This window comes from Vanacampus margaritifer, chromosome 13, assembly GCF_051991255.1.
Source record: "Vanacampus margaritifer isolate UIUO_Vmar chromosome 13, RoL_Vmar_1.0, whole genome shotgun sequence".
In the NCBI taxonomy this organism is placed as follows: domain Eukaryota; kingdom Metazoa; phylum Chordata; class Actinopteri; order Syngnathiformes; family Syngnathidae; genus Vanacampus; species Vanacampus margaritifer.
In genome coordinates this window covers 7,721,381-7,747,357 of record NC_135444.1, presented here as the reverse complement: position 1 = coordinate 7,747,357, position 25,977 = coordinate 7,721,381, and the positions used below count along the sequence as shown (strand labels likewise).

The following is a 25,977-nucleotide window of genomic DNA, read 5'->3' as shown; positions in this document are numbered from 1 at the left end:
ATTACAACAGTTTATACATCACACTTCCATTTTATCAGCCAAGCCAGTGTCTACGATACTAAACACATTTGAGGTAAAGGTAAAAGGTGTCACTGCCCTGTACTGATAATGAAAATTATACATTTATATTTAATTCAAATGAAATATAAATGCATTCAATAACTGTTATGGATTAGCACAGTAAAAAGTTACACTTTTCTGCTACAGGATTTAGTCCGAGCAACTTTTTCTATTTAATTAGCTTCACTCATGGCCCCTTTTGAACTCATTTACATGGTTTTAGATTATTTATTTTTTTTATGCACAGTACACATTATTACAATATTTCTATTTATTAATCATCAGACTTGAACAGATATTTACATACAACTCTGTGGAGCAAACGCAACGGCAGATGAACTGCAACTGTGCCTTCTGCCTGCGGAATCGGAATGAAAGGCAACAAAAAATGAAAATAATGTACACTCATTTCAGCCAAGACCAACGTACAGATGGCCCTGTTTCCATTGTAAATCACAGCAAAGAACATTATGAACCTCATCAGCTCAAGTCACAGTCAATCGATCATACAACCTTAGAAACCCTGAGACAATATTAAAACGGTTTACAAAACCATACCTTCTTAACTTAATAACATAAATAAGTACCAGCCATGAATTTATTAAATATAAACATAAGTTCCCTCGCATACATTTAAATATCCAAACGATCATATGGTGATGCATGTTCAGCACAAAAGCATCCGGTCTAATTTTAAAATGCCACCAAATATGTAAAGAGACACAAAAATAATGTTAACACATTCTTGCAGCTTCTGATTTTTGAACCAAACCCACGTTTAACATTAACCCTAGTTGTACATTTCCTGTGTTATTGATAGGTCGAAATGTGAAAAATAATTTCCTGCTGTATTTTCAGGCACCTTTTGGTGTCATAGTGACACCAGTGAGTGGGTTTCCTTTGTTTGCTGTTGCATACACTTTAATATCATTACGGATTAATTGGACGGAAATGCAGATGAGTTGGTGAACGCTTAATTACACAATTCCATACATAAACAAACCCATTCGATGATGGAAAGTACAGCAAGCTGAAAACAAAGTTTATCTGTTCGCTCGGATGAGAATAGATGGAAGGGCAATAAAACTTGTACCGGAAACGTGTGTCACAAAGTTGTATTAAATAAATAAAGTGTAGGCTCCATCGAGACCTGGTGATTCACCAGAGGTTTATAGCATCTCATATATATATATATATATATATATATATACCTAAGAAGAGTTCTCTTCTGGAATACACAAAAAGGGAAACGTAGCTATGATTGACTGCCGACTAGTCCAGGGTGTACCCTGCCGACAGCACAAGTGGGCAAAATATGGCTAACGGGCCACATTGGTGCTCCGTTCTTTAAGCTGCCCCGCCAAGCGTTTACATCACCGAGTCCTGTCATATTTGCTGCATTGATTTGACCGTTTTCCCACCTAAAATTTGTTGAATGAAGTGATTTACATTTTTAAAATCCATTTAATATATTCATTATCATAAATATATTTAAAAATATATATATCAGTTAAGTATAATAATAATAAAAAAATGCATATGGTCTACAATATAAAAAAAAATAATAATTCTATTTGACAATTTTTTATTTTTAACCTCAGGTTTTTAATTGATCAATAATTCTCACTAATAGTACCAAATTTTCTTACTCAGTGCAAGTCTAACTGCGCATATGGGTGATGTTTTCTTTCTTTTGGCCTTTCCTAGACTAGCAGATGTCGAAGTGGGCGTCGATGTCATTGTGCGCCATTGTGCGAGGGAACGCAGCCGACTCCTGGCCAATCGAAGCGGCTCCCTTTGTTCCCTTTATATTCAGTGCAAAAAAAAGAAACGCGTGGTCTACATGGCATGTTGCGCTCCAAAAGGAGCTACAAGAAGATCTCCACTTGCAGATCATGTTGACGTGGATGGGCACTTGGAGACTGATCGTGTGTCTGTATGCGACACTCTCTCCTGCCCCGCACCACCACCCGTAGTTATGCCACGTGGTCAGGGAGGTGCTCGTGTCTTAACTTTTACCCCAGCCTCTCGTTGCATTTCTTCTGAAAATCTAACCATGGATTTGATCATCTGGTCTCTCAACACAATCGAGAAGATTTTCTAGCTGAGAAGAGCTGGTGGAGAAGACTTGCCCCGAGTGGATGCCTGAAGCTGGATGCGCCTTAGATTTCTGCAACAAATGGAAGATGGTGTGTATATCTATTCTGTCCATCGAGGATGTGGGAGACATTACATTATTGGAATTTTCCTGATTTATCATCAAATTCAGCCAAAAGCAGTAGCAGTAGCTCTATTGGAAGTGAACAAGACTGCCGGTCTTGGATGGTGTGGGACAAGCGGTCAACACTCAGACTGAGGCGACGAGTCAACGCAATCATGAAAGACTGCACGAAAAATGGATTTGCCAATTCGGCTAATTGATGCCCTCTGAGAGGCACCAGCAAAGCACTCAAGGTTGGGCGGAAATCTTTATGTCAGGTTAATTCTAACAATATTAATTAACTCATTTGCTCCCAAAAACGTATAAAAACGGTCTGTTTAAAATAGTGCCATGGTCCCCAAAACATATAATTTTTTTTTAATTATTATTTTTTTTTTTATGCAATAGCATACAGAAGGCATTGATGCAGCCTCTGACCTGGAGAGGTTGCTTAAAGCAATGGTAGTTATTACAAAAAAAGGGCAGCAGGTGGCAGCAGAGTATAAGAGATCAACCAGGTCCATGTTGCAAAAAGCTCTTTTCCCCAGTGTTTTCAACAGGAATATGAATAATGATGAAACTTAGCTAAATTCTGATGCTAATTGCTACAAAACAGAAACAGATACAAATATACTTTTTTTCCTGATGAAAGAAGAGAGTCTAATCTTTATTTTGGTAGGTTCCACATTTTTTATAATTTTTTATTTATTTTATATATAATATAATTAACAAATTAATAATTACTAAATATAATTACTTAACATTAATAAATTAATATTATTAGTAAAAAATAATTAGTAATTATATAATATACTATAAAATATATTTATTTTAAAATGTGTTAATTAAAAATAATTGATAATGTATTATGGCTGTCAACCAGTTCAGGGTGTACTACTGCCCGAAGCCAGCTGGGGTAGGCTCCAGCAACCCCGCGACCCTTGTGAGGAACAAGCGGTTAAAAAAAAATGGATGGATAGATAATAATTAATTAATTAGAATGAGGTTAAATTATGTCAATTATGTCCCTAACCACCCTTTCCCTCCCTCCTAGAGGCTTACAGTTCTCAGAGTTCGGTTGTAATATTTCATCAATCTGTTTCAGATTCAGAGGGATTGTTCCACGTTGCTGTCATTTTTATAAATAAAATACAATAACATCTAGCACACATGTCCGCGGGGCTCAGAATCTGTCTGCCGGCGCCACCAACATCGCGTTACACCACCTATACATCAACTTAGACCTCCTTTAGCTAGTTTAAAATCTAGTCTACTTTTGGTCACCGACTCCCCATCGAATTGCAATAAAATACGCCGGCATAGCACGGTCTACAAATTCACAAACAAAACTAGACTTACCCCAGCACAAAAAAATGAGCCAGTTTTTACGGCCAGCGCACAGACGCCTGTCTATGAAAAAATAAGTGCTTGAAACATTTCTCATGTTGACCTGATTCCTTCTAGTGACAGCTGCTCCTTTACACATGACACGTCCTTGCGCTGTTGGTGTGACTGACTGCTTGGCCATTTTGTTGACAGTCAGCTTCACCAACTGAGTGAAAAGCTGCTCTCAAACCATCCACATGAGGATGGACCATGTCAGCGCTGCATTTGAATCCCGCAAACAAGAGCAATGTGCTTTCACCTGAGGGTCGTAGCTGACTTCAGTCTCTCCCCAGAGGAACCACATTTGAGATCACCGTCGTGTATTCTCTGCCACATGAGGTACATCTGAGCCGGAAGGAATCGGTGGACCAGCAGCATATCTTTGTAGTAGCAAGGATCGTATTGGTCTAGATTGCTGGCGGGGATGTGCAGTCCTGCTGTCTTAACGCCCATATGGGAGCTTGGTTCGAGCCCTGCTTTTGCCAGACACATCCCCAGGTAAACGTCATCGATGGGAAGAATGGTAATGGAAGGGGACATCTTGTGTATGACTGAAGCTGTGTAACCTGATAGCAAGAAGCCTCCGCCCCCACAATAGGAGGGATATAAGTTGGACTCATGCACCTGAACGGGGACGTAATACTTGCTCCCAGGTGAGCGAATGGGCCCTACGTTGTAGATCAGATGACCGGTGAAGAGGTGTTTGCCTCCATCGTTGTCTTTGAGGCTCTGGAGGAACTCCACCATGTTGTCCGTGTTGGCAAATACGTCATCGTCACCGTTGAACAAAAAGCGAGCGTTGGGACAGTTTCTTTCCATCCATTCCAGGAAAAGCACTTGCTTCAAGGTGAGATTGAAGAAGGAGTCAGCGAAGTCCCACTGGAGGACGTCTTGGTACTCGCGCTGCTCCGCTCGGAGGAGCTTGTTCAGCCTGATCTTCTCAAAGCCGTGACTCGTCGTACCCGAGAGGAAGACCCTTCGGATCCAAACCCCGTTGTGTAATCTCTCCTTCGCCCACGTCTTGCGCAGCACCTCTCGACGCTCGTAGTTCACCGGGGAGCTCTTAATGACCAATAGGAGGAAAACGTCCCCCGACTGATCGACTCCGCCACATTTATGAGGAAGGTCCAGAAGCATCGGGAAATGGCGACAGTGGCGATAGTACAGAAAGTCTTTAATACCGCCAGGAAGAGCGGCGAAGCCTGAGATGTTGGCTACAGACGTGTTTTGGTGACAAACTGGGTTCTGCCAGACGAAGGTTAGGTTCTGGATGGCGGGTTCCATAACGCCAATGCGATCATCTTTGATGCTTGCTTGGAGGCCAATGTTCTTTTGGTCAAGATTGATAAGGAGATGGATGATCAACACACTTAAACTTCCGAGCAGCAAGCATGTCCGAGGCCTGAAGCGAAATATCATCCTCTGAACTCTGCAGAGAAAATAAGCACACGACGTTATTCATTTACAAACATAATATTGGACACGCATTTTAATACATTACACAGTTGGCATGAGGAATTCATAAAACAATGTTTAGTGTAATTATGAGGTATGTTGTTGTACTGTGCCCTTGTGCCCACCTGAGAGTTTTGGGCATGCATTGGTCTGTGGTCTGTTTTTGGATGTCGAACTGCTGTACCTAATGAAATGACCACCTGTGTGCACAAACGACTGCAATGCTCGAAATAAGCGCAGGTCAAAATTTGGATTTTGCGTCTCATTAAAAAAACATCGAATAGCAAAGCAGAATCACAGATTTGAAAATGTTTCCGCATGTTAACTCTTTGACTGCCAGACGTTTTCAGAAACGGGATGTCGCCAATGCCAGCCGATTTAAGCATTTTGACTGATCTTTCAAGGTCCACAGAAAATGTTGTGTTTGGAATATGGAAACACACATTCTACCAAATGAAAGATTGAACTCTTGAAAGTTTGTTTCTACCTTATTCCGTTCTTCAGGAATCAACAATAGAAAATGGTTAGTTTCACCGAAATGCTCTGTTTTGAAACAAAAAACGGAGAAAAAGAGCTTTTTGTGAAACGATGTTATTTCATGCACTCTAGTGAATTGTACACTTATTTTTGTCCATGAATGATGCCACAAACACCTAAACAGTGCTTTACTTCTGTAAAACGCTTTCACCAACAATGAAAAAGTGTTTTTAGTTTGCAAAATACGTTTATTTCCATTCAACAGTGTAACAATTTGACAAAACAATTTCGCAAACTATTTACAAATGTGTGCAACTGTGGTACTACTTACAATTATGTGGATGTTTCAAATACAGTTTTTCCTTTTGTAACGCTCTCCTGCGTGCAAGGAGACGCCATGACTCGCACAACAGTTTACTTTCACTTTCACATTGGTCCGTTTTGCGTGCAAACGTTACACTTTCTTGACGGCCTTTTTTTCCGGGGAATAAAAAGCAAGTAGCAGACTGTACACACTTCCTCCGATGAATATGCATTGGACTCGGGGCACTCTCCGTCGTCCGATCGTACGTCCGCCTGTGCGTGCTCGGTTGTGTTCCGCGTTACGACACCGTCATAGCCGCCGCGTCAGCGATTCCAATTTCGCCGTCAAGCTCGGATTCACCTTCATCATCATCGAGGATGATCACCTTCGTCATCAATGTACTATTTTAGCGTTGGTCGATGCCTTTCGTCTTGTAAGTGTAGAGCTGCTTGCAAACGCTCGCCATTGCCCGTTCCCTCCTCCATCTAGCTCCATCTAACGTCTTCTACTGCCGCGTCAATGCTTCTCAACCACAGAGTCACCACCCTCATCTTCATCATCGATGATGATCATCGTCGTCAACAATGTGCTTTTTCAGCGATGCTTTTGGTCTTTGAAAAAAACGTCTCGGGCGTGAGCTCCTCGCGACCGGCCGCCATTTTTCCTTTGTCTTCCATTCTCATCTCCTGCTCGACGCTCTAGCTCCGCCTCTACTGACGCCCACCCGATCTTGTCAAAAGAGAGTCATCCCTGCCCTCTAGGGGCCAAAAATAGTCATTAGGCACAACAGACAGACTTGAAACTTTCACCAGACATGCGGAAGGGTTTCCTCTACCCGTTTCAAAAAAAAAATAAAAAAATCATTGGATGACGTCTTTTGACGTCATTGGCAGTGAAGCGTAGGTTTTTACTTGACGTCTTTAAACGTCAGTGGCAGTGAAAGAGTTAAAAAAAATTCCATACTAATAATATAATATAATAATAAATTGCCAAATGCAGAAACATCAATGTAAGTTATCAAGATATGGTGGCTCTCGCTAACAGACAGAATTAAGTAACCAGAATTTGTCATGTCTGGGAAGATCTGGCTTTGGTTGAGGGCCCTGAGTGGGTTCCCGCCCTTCCGCGGGTTGACCAATCCGGGCCCTCAGCCACTTGTGCCTGGCCCCAGGTGTGGCTAGTTACCAAATTAGTGTGGGTGTATTTAGTTCCCGGGTGGTGATCAGTCCGTGTGGGATCATTGCCGTTTGTCACGGTCATCCCCGGAGTTCGTTCTGTCATTTTGATTTGATTTTGGACAATAAAATACGTCAGTCTAACCCGCACTCCTGCCGTGGTTCTCCTGCCTCCCTGCATTTTGGGTCCTCTACTCCACACGCGGACAGGCATCACGCCGCTCCGTGACTACACTGTGACAGAATAATCCCACCATAAACGGACCCAGCGGACCAAGAGGCGGGTACCGTTTCAGTTTCGGCGGTGCGCATGCAGCGACCGCTTCCAGTTTCCGGCGGCGCGCGTGGAGCGCCCGTGGCCAGTTCTGGCGGCGCACGTGCAGCGCCCGTTGCCGATGTTCTGGCGGCGCTCGTGTAGTAGCGCCCGTTGCCAGTGTTTCCGGCGGCGCTGATGGCAGCGCCCGTTGCCGATGTTCTGGCGGTGCTCGCGTAGCGCACGTTGCCCGTGTTTCCGGCGGCGCTAGTTGAGCGCCCGTTGCCAGTTCTGGCGGCTCCCGTACAGCGCCTGCTTCCAGTTCCGGCGGCGCACGTCCTGCTGCCGCCACCGGTTCCCGTTCCGGGCAGCAGCCCCTGGCATCATCGCCTGTGCCGCTGCAGCCCCTGGCATCATCGCCGGAGCCTTCATCCGGGTCCCGCTAACGACGTTGACTGTTTGGGACGTCTGGAATCTGTCCCTTAAGGGGGGGGGTACTGTCATGTCTGGGAAGATCTGGCTTTGGTTGAGGGCCCTGAGTGGGTTACCGCCCTTCCGCGGGTTGACCAATCCGGGCCCTCAGCCACTTGTGCCTGGCCCCAGGTGTGGCTAGTTACCAAATTAGTGTGGGTTTATTTAGTTCCCGGGTGGTGATCAGTCCGTGTGGGATCATTGCCGTTTGTCACGGTCACCCCCGGAGTTCATTCTGTCATTTTGATTTGATTTTGGACAATAAAATACGTCAGTCTAACCCGCACTCCTGCCGTGGTTCTCCTGCCTCCCTGCATTTTGGGTCCTCTACTCCACACGTCAACAGACATCACACCGCTCCGTGACTACACTGTGACAGAATTAGGTTAAAAAATTCTATATACGTAGACATGTTTCTATAAATTTTGATATTTGGTTTTTATTTGAGGCAGATATTTTTTCCATTAAAATGTGATTTATGAGTTGGTTAGACCATTGGTTGATATTCAGAGTTTGTTTATTTTTCCAGTTAACAAGAATTGTTTTTTTTGCGATAGTAAGGGCTACAAGTGTAGATTGAAATTGTTTATGTGGTAAGTCAGTTGTTGTTAGGTCACCTAGCAAACACAAGTTTGGAGATAAAGTTATCCTACAGTCCAAAATAGCGGAAAGTTTTTCTAAGACTTTAGTCCAGAAATACATAACTGGAGTACATAACCATAAAGCATGAACATAAGTGTCTGTAGTGTTTTGTAAACATTGGAGACAAATGTCGGAGTCTGAGAGTCCCATTTTCTTCATCATATATTGAGTAATGTATGTTCTGTGAATAATTTTGTATTGGATAAGTTGTAAATTTGTGTGTTTTGTCATTTTAAATGCGTTTTCACAAACTTGAATCCAAAAGTCATGATCATCGATGATGATCATCGTCGTCATCAATGTGCTCTTTAGTGTTGAAAATTCCCAACTGTGAGCTGCTTGCAACATTGTCCGCTTCCTCCTCCATCTAGCTCCGCCTAACGTATTCTACTGCCGCGTCAATGCTTCAAACCACGGAGTCACCATCATCATCGATGATGATCATCGTCGTCTTCAATGTGCTCTTTATCGTTGGTCGATGCTTTTCGTCTTTGAAAAAAACGGCTCTAGCGTGAGCTGCTTGCAACCGCCATTATGGCTTCTTCAGCCATTGCCTCAACACTCTAGCCCTGCCTCACGTCTTCTGCTGACGCCCACCCGATCTTGTCAAAAGAGTCATCGCTGCCCTCTAGGGGCCAAAAATAGTCATTAGGCTCACTAGACCTGCTTGAAACTTTCAGCACAGTTCCGCAAGGCTTCCCTGCACCCGTTTCAAAAAATAATAATTAAAAAGAATGGGTGGACGTCTTTGGCGCTCCTCCGTAGGTTTTTGCAGAACGTCATTTAACATCTTTGGCAGTAAAAGAGTTAAGGTTAGCGCAAGGTTGAGGCAAGCTCGGTGCTACTTGTGCCCCAACAAGATATCGAGCAGCAAGCTTCGCTGGCTACTGTTGAGTCTTCTGCCTAGATTTAGTCATAACTGTTTTAATTTACTTATTTCCTCAGAACTTTAATCTGTGGATGTGTCTTTGTAAGTGCTGTCGCAATTTCTGCTCATGTCATCATGTCTAAAGGACCTCGTCTGTTTCCACATCAATGGGCCAGTGTATGGGGTTGAACTCAATGTGTATTGGATGATATGCTGTAAAAGTGTAAAAAGTCTTATCTACTTCCGGCTGTCGTCATGGTTATTGAACTCAGGGCTGGGGGCTGCTTTCTGAGGGCTTTTCAAGATAGTATAAGAATGCTGTGAGTCCGCTGTAACTACACATTAGCGAGAGGAACTGCAGCCATTTGTCTGTAAACTTGCTTGTGTCCAGAATATTCTGTAAAATAAATCCTTCGAAGGACCTGTTCACCGATTTCCAGTCTGTATTCATAAAATCAACATTCTCTCTACCCGAACAACAACGAACACACGGAAGACAAAGATAGTCTTCTAACACTACTAGTGTAGCTAAACATGTTGCAGACTTGCTCCTGAGTCAGTAAACATCACTTCCAAGGCAGTGGATGAGCTACACATCCGACAACTTTGTTATTACAAAGTGATGAGGAGGGAAGACAATGAAGCCATGTTAGTTGCTAAGCTAACCTAAGGCGGACATGGCTAGCGCGTTTAACACCAAAATTAAGTGCTTGGAGTGATTGAGTCTATTTTTCATGGACATCTAGCTGGAACCGCGTTAAAGCAGAGAACATCCAACTTTGAACAACAAAATAACAGGCAAATTAATAAGTGTTTGGACTCCGGTGACAAAGTCTACTTGCTAAATAGAACCGGAAACGGGAATAAATTACGCTACGCTAAAGCGTACATCAGCCAGGAGGAGTGACCTATAAACTTAAAATTAGAAGTTTAATAAATTGGAAGATGAATGAATGAATGAATAATATACAAGTAAAATGATTGGATGGTTGGATAGTGTAAAATATTTAAAATATGATATCGGTTATATATGTTTGGTTTCACAAAAGAGTCCTGGGTTTTGATTTTGACTTTCGAAGGTATGCACAATACATGTTATCAAATTAGAGTACAGTAGATATATCTTTTTTTTTTATCACTTTTGCTTTGCTTCTATTACAAGAATATATACAGTTTGCTTGTTTTATGAAATGTGAATTTAAGAAATAAAAACTCTTGATATATAAAAATAAGGGGGGGGGGGGATTGTTCATTTGTTATTTGTTTTCATCATATTCATCATATTCTAATTGTTAACACAGGCTTCAGGTCCCAGGGATCAACATGCAAAAAATAAAATAAAATAAAATATGCTCCACAAAATTAGAAAGTTGCTCCTAAAATGAAGTCATTGATTAACAAAACTGCCCCACAAAGAAAATATAATGTTTTGAGCTTTGGACTGTTATTTCGATGTTTGTCACTTATGTCTTTCGCGACTCAACTACAGCAAAATCATAACCGTTTCAAAAATTATTAGGGACCGCTCTCATTATGATGCAACGCAGTTTTGCACCACTACACAAAATATTGAACATATAGTTCAATTAATACCTCTCAAACAGGGTCAATCAAAACAGAACATTATTGTCAAAATATTTGATAAAGCTTTTGTACCACACGGCATTAGTTTGTTGTTGATGTTATGACTGGTCTGGTTTACAGGTATAAAAATGAAATTGTACATTTGCCACCAAGAACTAACCAGCGGGGGGACTACTGATCTACCACAGTATATTTATACATGTAACGTGTATTTGCTAATATTTTTACATTATTCGACTTTTTAAGTTGAATGAAAATCGCACAAAAAATAAACTTGTTTGTTACCTTAACATCGACACTGTCACATAAAAAAAACAAAACATAAAATACAATTAGAAATGCTATAATGATGGCGGGAGAGTTTGCAATTTAATAATAATCACTTTTTGTCAAATCTCATGCAAAAAATAAAACTTAACCACGAACATGTTTCCCTTTTAAATTATATCATATTTTAAATATAATATTGTTGGAGCTAAAATGATGACCATGAGTGTATATTTTGGACATAAGCTACAGTATATCAGGTGTGGCGGGAATTAAAAAGGAACTCACTCACAATACTTTATTATTATACTTTGTTTCCCATTAATATGAATAATATCACAGTACAATATTTAGGTGATTTAATGTGGAAGCTTGTTTTTACTCTTCATTTAGATGCACAGCGATGCACAAAGTATAATACTGATATTTCCATCATATTATTTGGTGTCACCCCCATATTCACGATTATGAGCCCACTTAGAAGACTTGACTAAATACTACAGTCAAAAAAAAAAAGAGTCATAGGTGCCCAGTCTCACCCATACTTTTACATTTAGGGTGCTGATGTGAGCTAAAGAGCAGACATGAGGTGACCTGGCGAGAATGCTTGCATGCGCTGCTGTTGCTGCTGCTGCTGCTGCTGCTGCTGCAGTGGGTGTGGTGGAAAGTAATTACGCATACTTGTGTCTCCTTAAAGGTGGAATAAGTTGCGTGCGTGGTGGAATATATTTAGTCATGAGAAAACTCACAAACACCAATTACAATGAAAGTAAAAGCAGAATACAGTCTGGTTTGAAAATCCTTTTTGGAAGGTTTTTGGAATTTGGGAGAAAACCCACATGAACATGGTGACAACATACTAACTCAAAAGAGGAAGGCTGTTGCCAAGATTCTAACCCCGAACCTAGAACCTGTGAGGCAGACATGATCATCACTATTCATCACTCGTTGTGCTGCCCGAAATGAGTAAATATTTGCACCAAAAAAAAAAGACCAAACATAAAACAATAAAGTTCTGTTTGAACATGAAATTGTCTTTGTAATATAGTTTGAAAAGGATTTGTGTTTACATTGCCATTTTACACAACGTCCCGATTGCTACGGAACTGGGGTTTCATTTCACTACTCAAACTACAACACGGAGGCTTCTGGAAAAAATCACACCTTGGCATGACACTGACCTCACCCTGTTTCCCAACATGACAAAATCCTGTACGCAACTGCTAACTGCCAATAAAAACACAAATGAGCAAATATAAACCCTGAATGCTGACACACTCGTTTCTCATTCTGATGTCACAATAAAACACAAGGGGTGCTTGAACCCACAACAACACATGGAAACTCCTATAGTGATACTTTAGCTAAAAATGCATTTAAACATTCATTGAAAACTCAAAAAGATTTTGGTCTAATTTCAGTCACTTTAAAAAATATATAATTAATAATAATGAATAACAATCGTAATTTATAATTCCTAAAGGGGAAGTCAGGTCTAACAATTTCTTTACAATAATAGTTTCTATGCACCCCCAAGTCTAAACACAACATTTTGATTAACTCATTCACTGCCATTGACGGCTATATATGTCAAAAATTCATTTTAACTATTTCAATTAGTTTAAAAAAAAATCCACTTTTGTTAACAAGAGTATGAAAACCTAGATTTTTTTTTTATTGTACATTTATAACAGATATAACATTTGTGATTAATCGTGAGTTAACTATTGAAGTAATGCGATTAATTACAATTTAAAATTTTAATCGCCTGACGTGATTTAAAAAAAAAAACGATTAGTAGAAATTAGGGGCGTCAGGCGATTAAAATGTTTTATTGTAATTAATCACATAAATTCCTTAGTTAACTCATGATTAATCATACATTTTATATCTGTTCTAAATGTACAATAAAAAAAATCTAGGTTTCATACTCTTGTTAACAAAAGTGGAAAAAATGTTAAACTAATAGAAATAGTTCAAATGAATTTTTGACGTCTATAGCCGTCAATGGCAGTGAATGAGTTAATATTGTGTGAGTGGAATATGAAATAAGCAGCAAAATCCACCCGTTTTTATCCGTCTCAGGGGGCGGCCATTTTGCCATTGGCTGTCACCCGAAAAATACTTCACAGTGCCTAAGGGCTCAAGTAACGACCAATCCCAGCTCACATAGTTTCTGGGTTTGTTCATGTGACGTTCGCAAGCTGATCTGATGACTTTCTGTTTTCATCAAACAACATTTTGGCATTCGTCTTCTGATGTAAAATGGTTGAACATGTTGCCATATGTCTTGCAAATTTGTATGCATTTCCACTAGACTTGTTTCCCAGGCAAATGTGGACTTTTTCCAATGAAGGTGTATGTGAAGCATTACCCTAACCAATGATCAGTTTCACTTTTCTGACATTGCTACAGGAAGTGAAGATAATTGTTGTGATGTAGATGAGAATTTGTTGACCAAAAGCCAGGAACGTCAGATGTTGGAAGGCTGCACTGTAATTCCTACAGCGTTGAATGTACAATTTTCCTTAACGTAAAAAAAAAACGTATACAACGTATAAATAAGTTCTGTTTTAAATGTTTTAAGTGTCCCAAAGACGTATTTATACTTTTCTTTTCTTTTTATGCTAGAGCATACACAGAACGGGTGAAGCAATGGTAGTAATTACAAAAACGGACAGCAGGTGGAAGCAGAGTATAAGAGCGCAAACAGGGCCATGTTGAAAACAAGTTTATTTCCGTCCGTCCGTCCGTCTTCTTCCGCTTATCCGGGGTCGGGTCGCGGGGGCAGCAGCTTTAGCAGGGAAGCCCAGACTTCCCTCTCCCCAGCCACTTCAGCCATCTCATCCGACGGGACCCCAAGGCGTTCCCAGGACAGCCGAGAGACATAGTCTCTCCAGCGTGTCCTGGGTCGTCCCCGGGGCCTCCTGCCGGTAGGACATGCCCGGAACACCTCCCCAGGGAGGCGTCCAGGAGGCATCCGAACCAGATGCCCGAGCCACCTCAACTGGTTCCTCTCAACGTGGAGGAGCAGCGACTCGACGCTGAGTCCCTCTCGGATGACCGAGCTTCTCACCCTATCTCTAAGGGAGAGCCCGGCTACCCTGCGGAGGAAACTCATTTCGGCCGCTTGTATCCGGGATCTTGTTCTTTCGGTCACGACCCACAGCTCGTGACCATAGGTGAGGGTAGGAACGTAGATCGACCGGTAAATCGAGAGCTTTGCCTTTCGGCTCAGCTCCTTCTTCACCACAACGGACCGATACAGCGTCCGCATCACTGCAGACGCTGCACCGATCCGCCTGTCGATCTCCCGCTCTAACCTACCCTCACTCGTGAACAAGACCCCAAGATACTTGAACTCCTCCACTTGGGGCAGGACCTCCTCCCCGACCCGGAGAGGGCACTCCACCCTTTTCCGACTGAGGACCATGGTCTCGGATTTGGAGGTCCTGATCCTCATCCCAACCGCCAAGTTTATTTCCCCAGAGTTCTAAACAGATTTGTGAATAATGATGAAACTTAGCTCAATTCTAATGCTAATTGCTGCAAAACGGAAACAGGTAATAATAATACTTTTTTTCCTGATGAAAGAATAGACTCTAATATTTGTTTTGGTAGATTCCATGTTTTTATAGCAATAAAACACAATATTCTGTGGGCCTTGCAAAATCAGTCAAAATCCAGTAAAACAGCCTGGAGCGAAGGGGGTTGCTTCAGTGAAAATGGCCCGGAGTGAATGAGTTAAATCGGAAATCAAGCCCAAAATTGTCTTTACAATAATATGTTGTATGCGCTCCCACTAGTCGAAACACGGCATACTGATTAAAATTGCATTAGTGGAATATGAATTCAGCAGCAAAATCCACAGGTTTTTATCTGTCTCAGGGGGGCGGCCATTTTGCCACTTGCCGTCAACTGAAAAGGACATCACAGTCGACCAATCACGGCTCCCCTGTTTTCGAAGTTTGGCGATGTGGCGCTCGCGGACTAAGCCATGATTGGTTGTTATCTGAGCCCTGAGAAACTGTGATGTCATTTTCAGTTGACAGCAAGTGGCAAAATGGCCGCCTCCTGAGATGGATAAAAATGGATGGATTTTGCTACTTTTTTTCATGTTCTACAAACGTAGTATTAATCTGAATCAGAATACTTAGACGATGGGGCTGCAAAAAACACAATATTATAAAGAAATATGATTGTCTCACGTTCACATTTCTTTTTTTTGTCTGCTTTTTGTCTTTTCCTTTCTATATTGCAATGTGATGGTCTGTCAACAAAATTGCAGGACAAATAGTAAAAGTGTAAATGTAAATCTTGTCCAGTCTCTTGCAATCAATCTCACACATTCACAAGGATGGAACTTTCAATTTAGAATAATTGTCGTCCAAACTTAAACGGCAATTTACATCAGAACGTCCCTCCCGACTACAATGTTATATTGACAACATAACTAAGTTTATCTTATCCATACAAAATGACACAAAGAATTTTCATTTTGATGTCACTGACTTATGTGTGGAAAACAGCAACGGTTCCATTTTTTAGTCAACTCACTCAAACATACAATAGGTCAACGTTTTACAGCACATTACACTTGCCATCAAGAAAAGGGGCGTCAACAAAATCTCCATCATTGATGAAAACAGCACTGTAGCAAAGATGTGTTCAGAAGTTATTTATTTATACATTACATAGATTTGTACACTGTGTATTATTATCAGGTTTCTTGACTATGGAACATCGTTAAAAATCAGCTTCCAAATTTAATAAGCAGATAGATAGATTGTTTGATTGGTTGATTGATTGATTGATTGATTGATTGATTGATTGATTGATTGATTGATTGATTGATTGATTGATCGATTGATTGATTGATTGAACTTCTTCCTTGAAAGAGCTCATATTTTAGGCATTGGTGATAACAGCATGCACTTTTACCACATTTTTACTTTTCATTAGCTTAATTTTTCATTTGTGTTTTTGATTGGTTGAATTATATTTTGAACCTAAACAACAAAAAAAATTAACATATGTACCATATATTAGCCTAAAACACTGATAGGCTGATTAGAATGCTTTTTGTTTGGACATTTCTTTTCCTGACTCAAACCTATTTCGATTTCATGTCGGAAATGTACCGGGGGGTGGGGGGCACTTTTTTTCTGGCTGTGTTTCTTTTTAATTTTTTAAAGAGCTCGCAAATAGTAATTCCTGTCCCTGTATGATAACTATTTTGAATGTTTTCTGCTGTTGCTTCCCCAAACCTCAACATTACAACAGTTTTTGAAGTAAGGTAGAATTAGGGAACAGACGAATGTACACGTGTTTCTGCTCCCTCTTTAGCTTTGTGAATGATGGTTTTTTTGTTCTGCTATTTTGAACATGCTTAACATGTGGCTTCCAGATATTCCACTCTTCTATTATGACCCCTAGAAATGTAATATAAAAGAAAATTAAGCTTGTTAACATACTGGAGCAATGTTGCATGTTTCGCAGTTGCTGAATCACTGATTTGTCGTGTCGCACACACACACACACACACACACACACACACACACACACACACACACACACACACACACACACACACACACTTGTACTTATATAATTGTGAGGACATCCATAAACATAATGCATTTCCTAGCCCCTTCCCCTAACCCCAACCATCAAAAATGATTGACTACCCCCATTCCTTACCGTAATCTCAACCATAACCCAATTCAAACCTAAACTCTAAAACCAAGTCTTGACCCTCAAAAAGAGGTCTTGAGTTGTGAGGACCGGCCAAAATGTCCTCACTTCACAAAAATGTCCTCAATCTGTTGGTTAAAGTATTTTGGTGCTCACAATGTAGTATACACAAGTACACACAAACACACACACTATATATAATAAATACATTGTTAAATGTGTACATCAGAACTGAACATTGATATAAGTTTTAAAGGCCAGAATAAATCAATCAATAAATCATCAGCCAATACATGATGAGCTACATTCACTATATGACCCTTCTTCAGTAAAAAAAAATGGCACAATTCTAGTTAAACTCCTTACTTACTTCTGAGTGCCTCAACCTAAGTTTTTTCAAGTAAATATCACACCCCATTTTTTTTCAGTATACATTGAACCAAATTAAATGTGTCGCAGTTTAAAAAAACAAACAAACAGGGGGATGGATCACTAACTGTCGCTATTCATATAATTATAACGGGGGCTCTATAATAAATCGAAAGACGGTATAAGGAGAAACGGATGCGCGTACTTACTTTGCGTGGGAGCTTCCTCGGCGTGTCCGCGTAAGTTTGTTTGTGCGCGCGTGCGTGCGTGTGCTGAAGGACAGCCGGATCAAGTACAGCCACCGCAAAGGCGGTTGTCACCCACTGCGCGGGCGGGGCGGGGCCTGATAACTTTCGAACACCCCATCCAACCGCACATCGCTTACTAGGCAACACTTTTTTTGTTTGGCAGAGACATAATACACACTATAGGCTATAGCCTACATACATGTCAACAGTACTAAGCTTACTGTGTCTATTTTATGTGTATTGTAAAGAATTGTGGTATATATCTGTGACTTAACACACTGGTCATCACTAAGCAGTTCTAAGATCAGAGGGTTTAAATACATTGGCACACCAAGTCACTTTTACATAAACAAAATACATGAATATGAATTATATGCTAGGTATACCTGTCCTTGACTTTTTATTTATTTATTTATTTTAAACTGAGCTTCTCATATGCCACAGCTGGAGTGAAATGAAAACCAAAATGGAGCCATAAGTTAATGTAATGCCCCTGCGGCAAAGAGAGACCTTTATTGAACAGGACAGTCAAGCACACAAATACAAAATGAGAATAAAAGGTCAACATAGCTGACTTGAGCCCCTGACGTCACTTACTAGGCCACGCCCCTTCAGGCACACACGCAAATGCTACACACAGTAAGTTTATTTAAATCGACTTAGTTGTTTCTATACAGTACAGTGTTTTTATTATTATTATTATTATTATTAAAACATTTTCAAACTGGAATGGGAGGGAATGGGATGGAAAAATGGCATGTCACTCATGGAAAAATGGCATGTCACTCATTTATTTGTGTGGTTACCGTTTGGTCATAGAATGGATTAAAGTTGTAACCTACCAACCTTACAAAAGATGAAGGCACATCTACTCAACTCTTGAAAACAAAAATGACAAGTTTGTTTAACGAAGAAAGAGGACAAGCGTCAACTTGAAAATAGTTTTTTTATACACCACATTAACAGACCGCAGCGGGTGAGCATGTTTGAGGTGAGGGCACATTAAGTAAAACAGAAGTCATTGTGGGAAACGTAGCTGAAAAGCGCCACAACAAGAACTTACATCATGACACGTATTGCTCAGTTGATGTGGCAACTTCCTGACATTGTGTGGCGGGTTACAATATTGATACAGTTGAGCTGTTAAGGCATGCATGTGTTGACCAGTGATAGCATCACTGTGACAAGTTTTGGGTTTATTTTTTTTATATGGCGATGTGAATTATTAATTGGGGGAAAACAAGCGTTTGTAGTGTCAAAGTCATTTGAATGGCTGACGCGTCAAGCTGTGCACAGTGCATTTGCACACCACATGACACCCCAAAAAAGGAAACGGAAATGTGACCTTTTTTTTGGTAGATACTATAATCAATACAGAAGACAAACTATTAACCTGATACTGCAATTTATGTATTAAGACAGTGAATGATTTGTTTATACTATTCTCATCATCACACATATTTCCTTACATGTACAGGCACTGATTATTTCAAACTCAAGTTTGAACTTTGCTTCTCAAGCATGGGTTGGCTGAGGAATGTCACTGGATGCTTCGGAGCGACTGTCTTCTCCCTCCGTGGGACGGAACCCCGTGCCCATCCTGTGTCGAAGACGCCTTCTGAGCTGCAAGCGGCGTTGGACCGAGATGGTGTTGTACTCTTGGGCCTTTAGCTTGGCATAGTAATCTGAGAATTTGTTAAAAAGGAAGGAGATGGGCATTCCGTTTAGGATGATTCCAAAGGAGATGCAGCCAAAGGCCACGATTCGACCCAGGATGGTCACGGGGACGACATCCCCGTAGCCCACAGTGGAGATGCTGACCTAAGATAGAAGAAAGTTAATGAGCGAGTTATTTACTTCATAAAAATGATTCATTCAATCAAAATGCTTGGATCGAGAATTCTATACTGTAATGCTTTTATCCCCATTAGGGTCGTGGGTGGTAGTCATGTTATGAGGCCACATGTATGTCGACAAACAACCATTCACACTTACATCCACAGAATAGACTATTTAGAGTCTGTGATGATAACATTCAGAATAAGAAGTTTATTTATCCCCGTGGACCATGTATGTTTTTAGAATGTAGGCAAGCGGGAAAAATGTGCCCACCAGCAGGCAGGCCACCATGCTGCCTGTTCAAAAATCCCCCAGTGGTGGTTGGTCAGCTGACCTAAACAATATCAGAAACGCTTAGCTGCATTTAAAGCCTAAAAATCTAATATTTGTTCCATGGAATTGATTCATTTATTCACAGAATTCTCCTCATCTTTTGACCCAAGTAAAAAAAATGCATGGCCCAATGCTGGAATTCACCATTTTATTAAAAAAAAAAAAAAAATGAGTTGAAGCTGTCCAAGTTAAAAAGCCGGTAAACAAGTGTAACAGCAAACAATTTTGAAGAACACTCTGGGTTAAAAATAAACCAAATTGAGCCAAAAAGGGACCGACCCAATTTATAATAATGATAACCCACAAAACACCCCAAAAATAGAATAAAATACCTCAAAAATTGATAAATATAAAACTCAGAATTGGGTTGGTTAAATTTTTTTAAAAATAAACGTTAAATACACCTTAAAAAATTTTACTTAAAAAAATAAAAAATTGGGTTGTTTTGTACAAAATAACGCAAAAAAAATGGGTTGTTTTGTTGGTTATTCCTTTAGGAATCACAAAAAAAGCAATGAGCAACAAATCCAAATTTCTTTGGGTTCATGTTACTGAAGAATCCCTCCAAGCCCTTTCACATCCAGACTGCAAAAAAAATGTCATGTGGTCAAAGCCATGCAACAGAAAATCCTTTCACATAAAAACAGTTGGGTAAAAAATAAATAAATAACCCAAATTCGGTTAATAGGGGACAGACCCAACTTTTTAGATTATTCATTGAAAACATCTGTCACGAGTTTGAGCACACGCCATTTATTTTCAGTCTGGATGTGAAAGGGTCTTTAATCATTCCATCCCAAAAATGCTAACTTGATACTTGTCGCTGTCTTGTAATAGTCGCCAGAGGCGTCGGAAAATTCACTAAATGCAGTACTGCGACAAAGTCGGCTCACTTGGTCACGAGGTGAGTAAGCCCTGGATGCAGAGTGCAGTTCGAGGCGTGCCGCCACGTCAGGTGGACAGAAACATTTGACTCCGCCCACACGGATTTTTGACCTTGAAGCGACTTCTTTATTTCTTTCATTGCTGTTAAACTATCGCCCTGGTAGCTTTGTGTGCTGTTTTATCAGATCTTATAACACTAACCCTACCACATCACATTACAGTATAGACTCTATGCCACGGAGGAGGCGAGACTTCCGACTTTTGGGTTTTCATCCATCAACTTTGTTTCTGTTTCCGGTTTGCGACGACTGGGCCGCGTCCCAGTACTTGCGCTTCCGCCTTTGTGCCCCTCGGTTGCGGGTTCCCGTCGACGGGTGCGAGTGTGTAGTATCTGTCTCAGTGTCCAAAGCATCTCAGATAGTCGAGACGCCCTCCCGCCAATGAGCGGGAGCGTGCGGTTGGGGGGCGAAGGGGTGGTGGTGGTGCGAGTGTTGGAACGCGGACAATTTGCAAGATCCTCATTGCCAGCCAACCACCTGCAGTAAGTGTCAAAAAGCTTTACGGAGTTGGCAGTAGTTTAAGATGGGAGGATGTGGAAGTAACAGCAGTCCAAAAGTTTCGTTTGGACGGCAAGAGAATGTGAGGAAAGGGAAGTGTCGCATAAAAATAGGTATGGACGCACAGAAGATTTGATGATGGTTCTACTTCTGAGTTATACACTGTGTTGCTACTATGCTGGCACACTTTTTTTTTACAGAGTATGCTACCCTATCTCAGGGGTGTCCAAACTATGGTATGGGGGGCCATTTGTGGCCAACATCCATTTTTAAGCAGCCCGCGACATACACTAAAAATGACATTTGCTGCTAATAAATGCATTTTATATAGATGTAGAGTTTTTATAAATATGCAAAATTTCAACTAAACTAGCAACATTTCTCTTTATAACAGTGGTGAATAAAGAGGATTAAAATTAAAATGGTTTTCTTTCTGATCTGTGTCAAAGTCCAAATGGTGAAAATATCACATGAATGATTCCCAAGTAACCATCAGTCATCTTAAAACAGATTGCTCCTGTTTTGGTTCTGAACGTAGAAGCTGGGATTCAGCCGCTGTTCAGTGCAGGGGCTGATATTTTCAGGTGGGTTCCAGGGTCTACACCACTGCAAAATCTGGTAAAAATTAAAAAATATTTTTGATGCTGTACAAGGGTGTGACAGACCGATCCAAATTGCACCACTTTTCACAAAAGTGGCTATAGTAAATTGCAGCTACTTAAATGCACCAATTCAGCTTCAGATTACTTTATTGATCCCCCAAAGGCGGAATTCCTCCAGGTCACAACCTGTCCAAAAACCAGGAAAAACTAACAAAGAAGCCTGGCGGGTCGACTTTCTGCGCCCTGAGAATGCAATGGAATTTTCTTCTTGAGTGGAGCAGGCAACTATTAAGGGAGCCATGCTTATTTGTTCGAGACCACTGTTACACAATCTTCATTTTCCTCAATCAGTTTTTATTCACTTTGCTGGATGGAGCTGTGTCAGAATCACTTCAACTCTTCATCTCATAAACTCAAAAAAAGGCAGAACTAGATGATTAGCAGTGTGTGTCTACTATGTATCTATACTCACTGCGGCCCACCACCAGGCGTACGGAATACTGCTGATGGGGGACCCCTCCGTCTCCCTCTCGGCCGAGTGCAGGAGAGCAGAGAAAGTAAAGATCCCCATGGCAATGAAGAGCAATATGCACGAAGCCTGCTGGTAACACTGGCGCAACGTGAACCCGAAGGCCCTCATGCCGGTTGAGTGGCGGGCCAGCTTTAAAATGCGAAAGATCCTCAGCAGTTTGACCACTTTCAGGACATGACTCAACTTGCTGACGCTCGCCAGCGTCCTCAGGTCTCCGTGCGTGTTCCCGTCCTCCGAGGCAAAAGCGGCTTCCAGCATGATTTGGGCGAAATAAGGCATGACCGCCACCATGTCCACAAAGTTGAGCCCACTCTTCATGAAGATTCGGATGTTTGGCGTGGTGGTAAGGCGAGTTAGATACTCCAAAGCAAAGAACACAATGGTGAAGATCTCCACCCACTCCATGTGGGTTTTCCCCCCAATTCGATAGTTTTGAAGCTCCTCCACCGTGTTGAGAGACATCGCCACAATAGAAAAGAGAACAAAGAGGTTGGAGAGCACGCTGAAGGCTTTGGCCCGAATCGACGAGTAGGGATTCTCTACGACGTTCCAAAGGCGTTCTCGAACCTTCCCGAGCACCATGTCCTTGAATAACTCACTGTCGTACTTGACCTCAATCTCGGCCATGAGTTCCCTTTCCACCTTCAGGTTGTCCTTCATTTCATCCACCTTCTCCTCAAACACCAAACAGCAGCAGCGCGTGGTGTCCTTGAGGCTCAAGCCCCAGTACGCCATCTCCTCCTCAAAGTGGATCGGGCACATTTCTCGGATGATCCACAGCTCTCCGCTGGCATAAAAATGGCAAATGTGGTGAAAGAAAGCAGGGTCATGGTCAAAGAAGAATTCATTGTTTTTAACCGAGTAGTCATCACAGAGGGTGATGAGTTGGGCTCGGTCCGTGCTGGCTGCCAGAGAGCCGATGCGGGTGTGAGGATATTTCATGGCACACTTTTTGGGGATGTGGAAAACTTTGCCGCCAACATTAATCTTAATGTTATGTTGCTGTTTGGGTTTCTCTTCACTGGCCGGGCACTCGGCAGAGTCCAGGTTCTCCAGAGAGCTCCACGCTTTCACTGCATTGTGCTGAGAAAACGGAAACGTCTTCTTGTCTCTTCCACCCTTTGACAGGCAGTTGATTGTGCTGCGGCGGCTTTGCAAACGGCTCTGCAGCGGAGCGCCGTCTACAGCCATCGCACCTGCGGTTAAAGGCAGGAAGTCAGCTCTAGTGAGACGGAACAAAAAAAGGAGAGAAGCAAAACAGGAAACCCGACAGGAAAGTGAGTGTCCCGGCTCATGTTAACTTGCTGACTCGTCAACACGAATCCATGTGGTCCCGGTTGCGCTGATATTCCAGTAAAAGGCAGTCTTTCCTGTTTACTGGGGACTATCCTCCTCCTGCGTAGAGGACTCAAAGGCGTTTGATGGGTTAGTAGAACAGTCACTAGGAGTAAACGTTTGAGCCACTTAATCTTATTGGTGAGTCTCCAAGTTTCCTTAAGAAGTTGTAAATATAGTGGGGGTGGCCGGGATAAGCAAACAAAGTTGATTTAAGGATTTTCAAGAGATAAGACAAAGGGCCAGGTGAGGACCTGTGCTTTTGGTTCCCCTTTCAAATCAGATGTTCCTATTTTTTGACCAAAACAACTTGTGGGAGGAAATACAATGTTTCACAAAAGTAGAACTAAATTTTATTACTCATGCTAACTTGAATGTTTCGTTTAACAACACATTCCTTATTTTTTTGAAATTCTATTAATGTACATTGCAACTTCCTACTTTATATTTATTTAACTTTTTTTTTTTCATTCATTTAACTTGTATTTAGTATCCAAATGATAACATTCGCAGTCGCAAAACCGATCTGGCAGAAAAGAGCAGAGTAAAACAAAGCAAAATAAAATATTCCCTCTCTCCGCTTCAGGTTATATTTTCATATCTTCAGGAATACATAAATAAACGTGAACAAGGCTGATATGGGGCAGATGCCACGGACTTCTGACTTTCACACATCAGCGTTGTTGCCGGCCACTGATGGCCGCGTTCCAACACTCGGACCCCCTGACTGCGCAGGGCATCTCAACTCTCTGAAATGCTTCGGACAACTGAGTCAGACACACAACACACTTGCACACGTCGACGGAAACGCGCAACCGAGGGGCACTAAGGTGGAAGCGCAAGAACTGGGACGCGGCCCACACGTCACAAACAGGAAACGGAAACAAAGCTGATGTGTGAAAACCAGGAAGTCAGAAGTCCCGCCTCCTTCGTGGTATATACCCCATAGTGTAAGGCCATTGTGTTCATGAGGATTTCAAGACAAATTTCACTACAGTATATTAGATTAACTCATTCACTGCCATTGACGGCTATAGACGTCAAAAATTCATTTTTTATTCTTTTAGTTTAACATTTTTCCCACTTTTGTTAACAAGAGTATGAAAACCTAGAATTTTTTTAATTGTATTACAACAGATATAAAATTTGTGATTAATCGAGATAACTAGTGAAGTCATGCTATTAATTACGATTAAAAATGGTAATCGCTTGACGCCCCAAATTTTTAATAATCTTTTCTAAAAAAAAAAAAAAGAGTATTCAAAATAATAATTACAATTATTTTATTTATTTAAAAATTTGGGGTGTCAGGTGATTATTATTTTTTAAATTGTAATTAATCGCATGACTTAGCTAGTTAATTCTAGGTTTTTATACTCTTGAAAGTGGGGGAAAAATGTTAAACTAATAGAAATAGTTCAAATGAATTTATGACATCTATAGCTGTCAATGGCAGTGAATGAGTTAATTAAGATCAGGCACCGAATTATTTTTGCCAAAAAATGTGCTAACCAACTGAAATCAAAACAATACATCCAGCTCCACACTTAAATTAGGCAGAGTTACTGAACATAAACCATATCAAGACAGAGGTGACAAAGCCATGTTACATCTACATGTCCCCTTAACATGACTATCTGGACCTGGACCAGTTAAAGAGGAAGTCTACCGTAAACATTTCTTGACAATAATATGTTACATGTGACCTTACTAGTCTAAACATGACAATTTTGATTAATATTACATTTGTGGAATATGAGTTATGCAGCAAAATCCAGTCATTTTTAGCCATCTCAGAGGGCGGCCATTTTGCCACTTGCTGTCTTCACGGTTGCTCAGGGCTCAGGTATTAACCAATCACAGCTCACCTGTTTTCTGAAGCTGCGCTGTGATTGGTTAATACCTGAGCAACTGTGATATCATTTTCAGTCGACACCAAGTGACAAAATGGCCGCCTTCTGATATTGATAAAAACTGCTGGATTTTGCTGCTTAACTCATATTCCGCTAACACAATATTATCCAGAATACCGTATTTAGACTAGTGGGGCTGCATAGAACATATTATTGACAAGACATTTTGGAGGTTTGACTTGCCTTTTAATGAAATTATTCACTTATCTAATCATCAGACACAAAGTAATGACGGCTGTGTAATCACTCCACATTCAAAAGAGGGCGCACACTCAAGTAGAGCAATGTGGCCGGTGTGGAAAAAGTCGTTGGTACTTTTCCTCAGGATTGCAGGGGAACTGTAGGCTAACCCAAATGACTTTTGTCGAGAAGCAGGGCACACAGCAAATTCTAAAATACCTTTTCATCAAATGATCTTAATGTAGACTTTAAAAAGTGTACATAATTTGGATAGGGCTGCATGAGTGAGATTTTCAATGGGACAGCAATTTCAAAATAGTTTTCAATTTGTTGATGAATCCTCACGGT

At 41.1% G+C, this 25,977-nt stretch overlaps 2 protein-coding genes across 2 annotated transcripts; both read right to left on the bottom strand.

Annotated features, from left to right (window-relative positions):
• Positions 1-100: 100 nt before the first annotated feature.
• Positions 101-17,514, bottom strand: LOC144063168 (N-acetyllactosaminide beta-1,3-N-acetylglucosaminyltransferase 3-like). The gene is made up of 3 exons (XM_077585187.1): positions 17,415-17,514; positions 3,906-5,075; positions 101-2,230 (listed from the first exon to the last, which is right to left on the bottom strand). Exons 2-3 carry the CDS (start codon positions 5,063-5,065, stop codon positions 2,161-2,163), a joined length of 1,230 nt encoding a protein of 409 aa, XP_077441313.1. The 5' UTR covers positions 5,066-5,075; positions 17,415-17,514; the 3' UTR covers positions 101-2,160.
• Positions 17,515-18,084: 570 nt separating this feature from the next.
• On the bottom strand, positions 18,085-24,846 carry LOC144062993 (potassium voltage-gated channel subfamily V member 2-like). The gene is made up of 2 exons (XM_077584869.1): positions 22,142-24,846; positions 18,085-19,274 (listed from the first exon to the last, which is right to left on the bottom strand). Exons 1-2 carry the CDS (start codon positions 23,390-23,392, stop codon positions 18,969-18,971), a joined length of 1,557 nt encoding a protein of 518 aa, XP_077440995.1. The 5' UTR covers positions 23,393-24,846; the 3' UTR covers positions 18,085-18,968.
• Between the last annotated feature and the right edge of the window lie 1,131 nt (positions 24,847-25,977).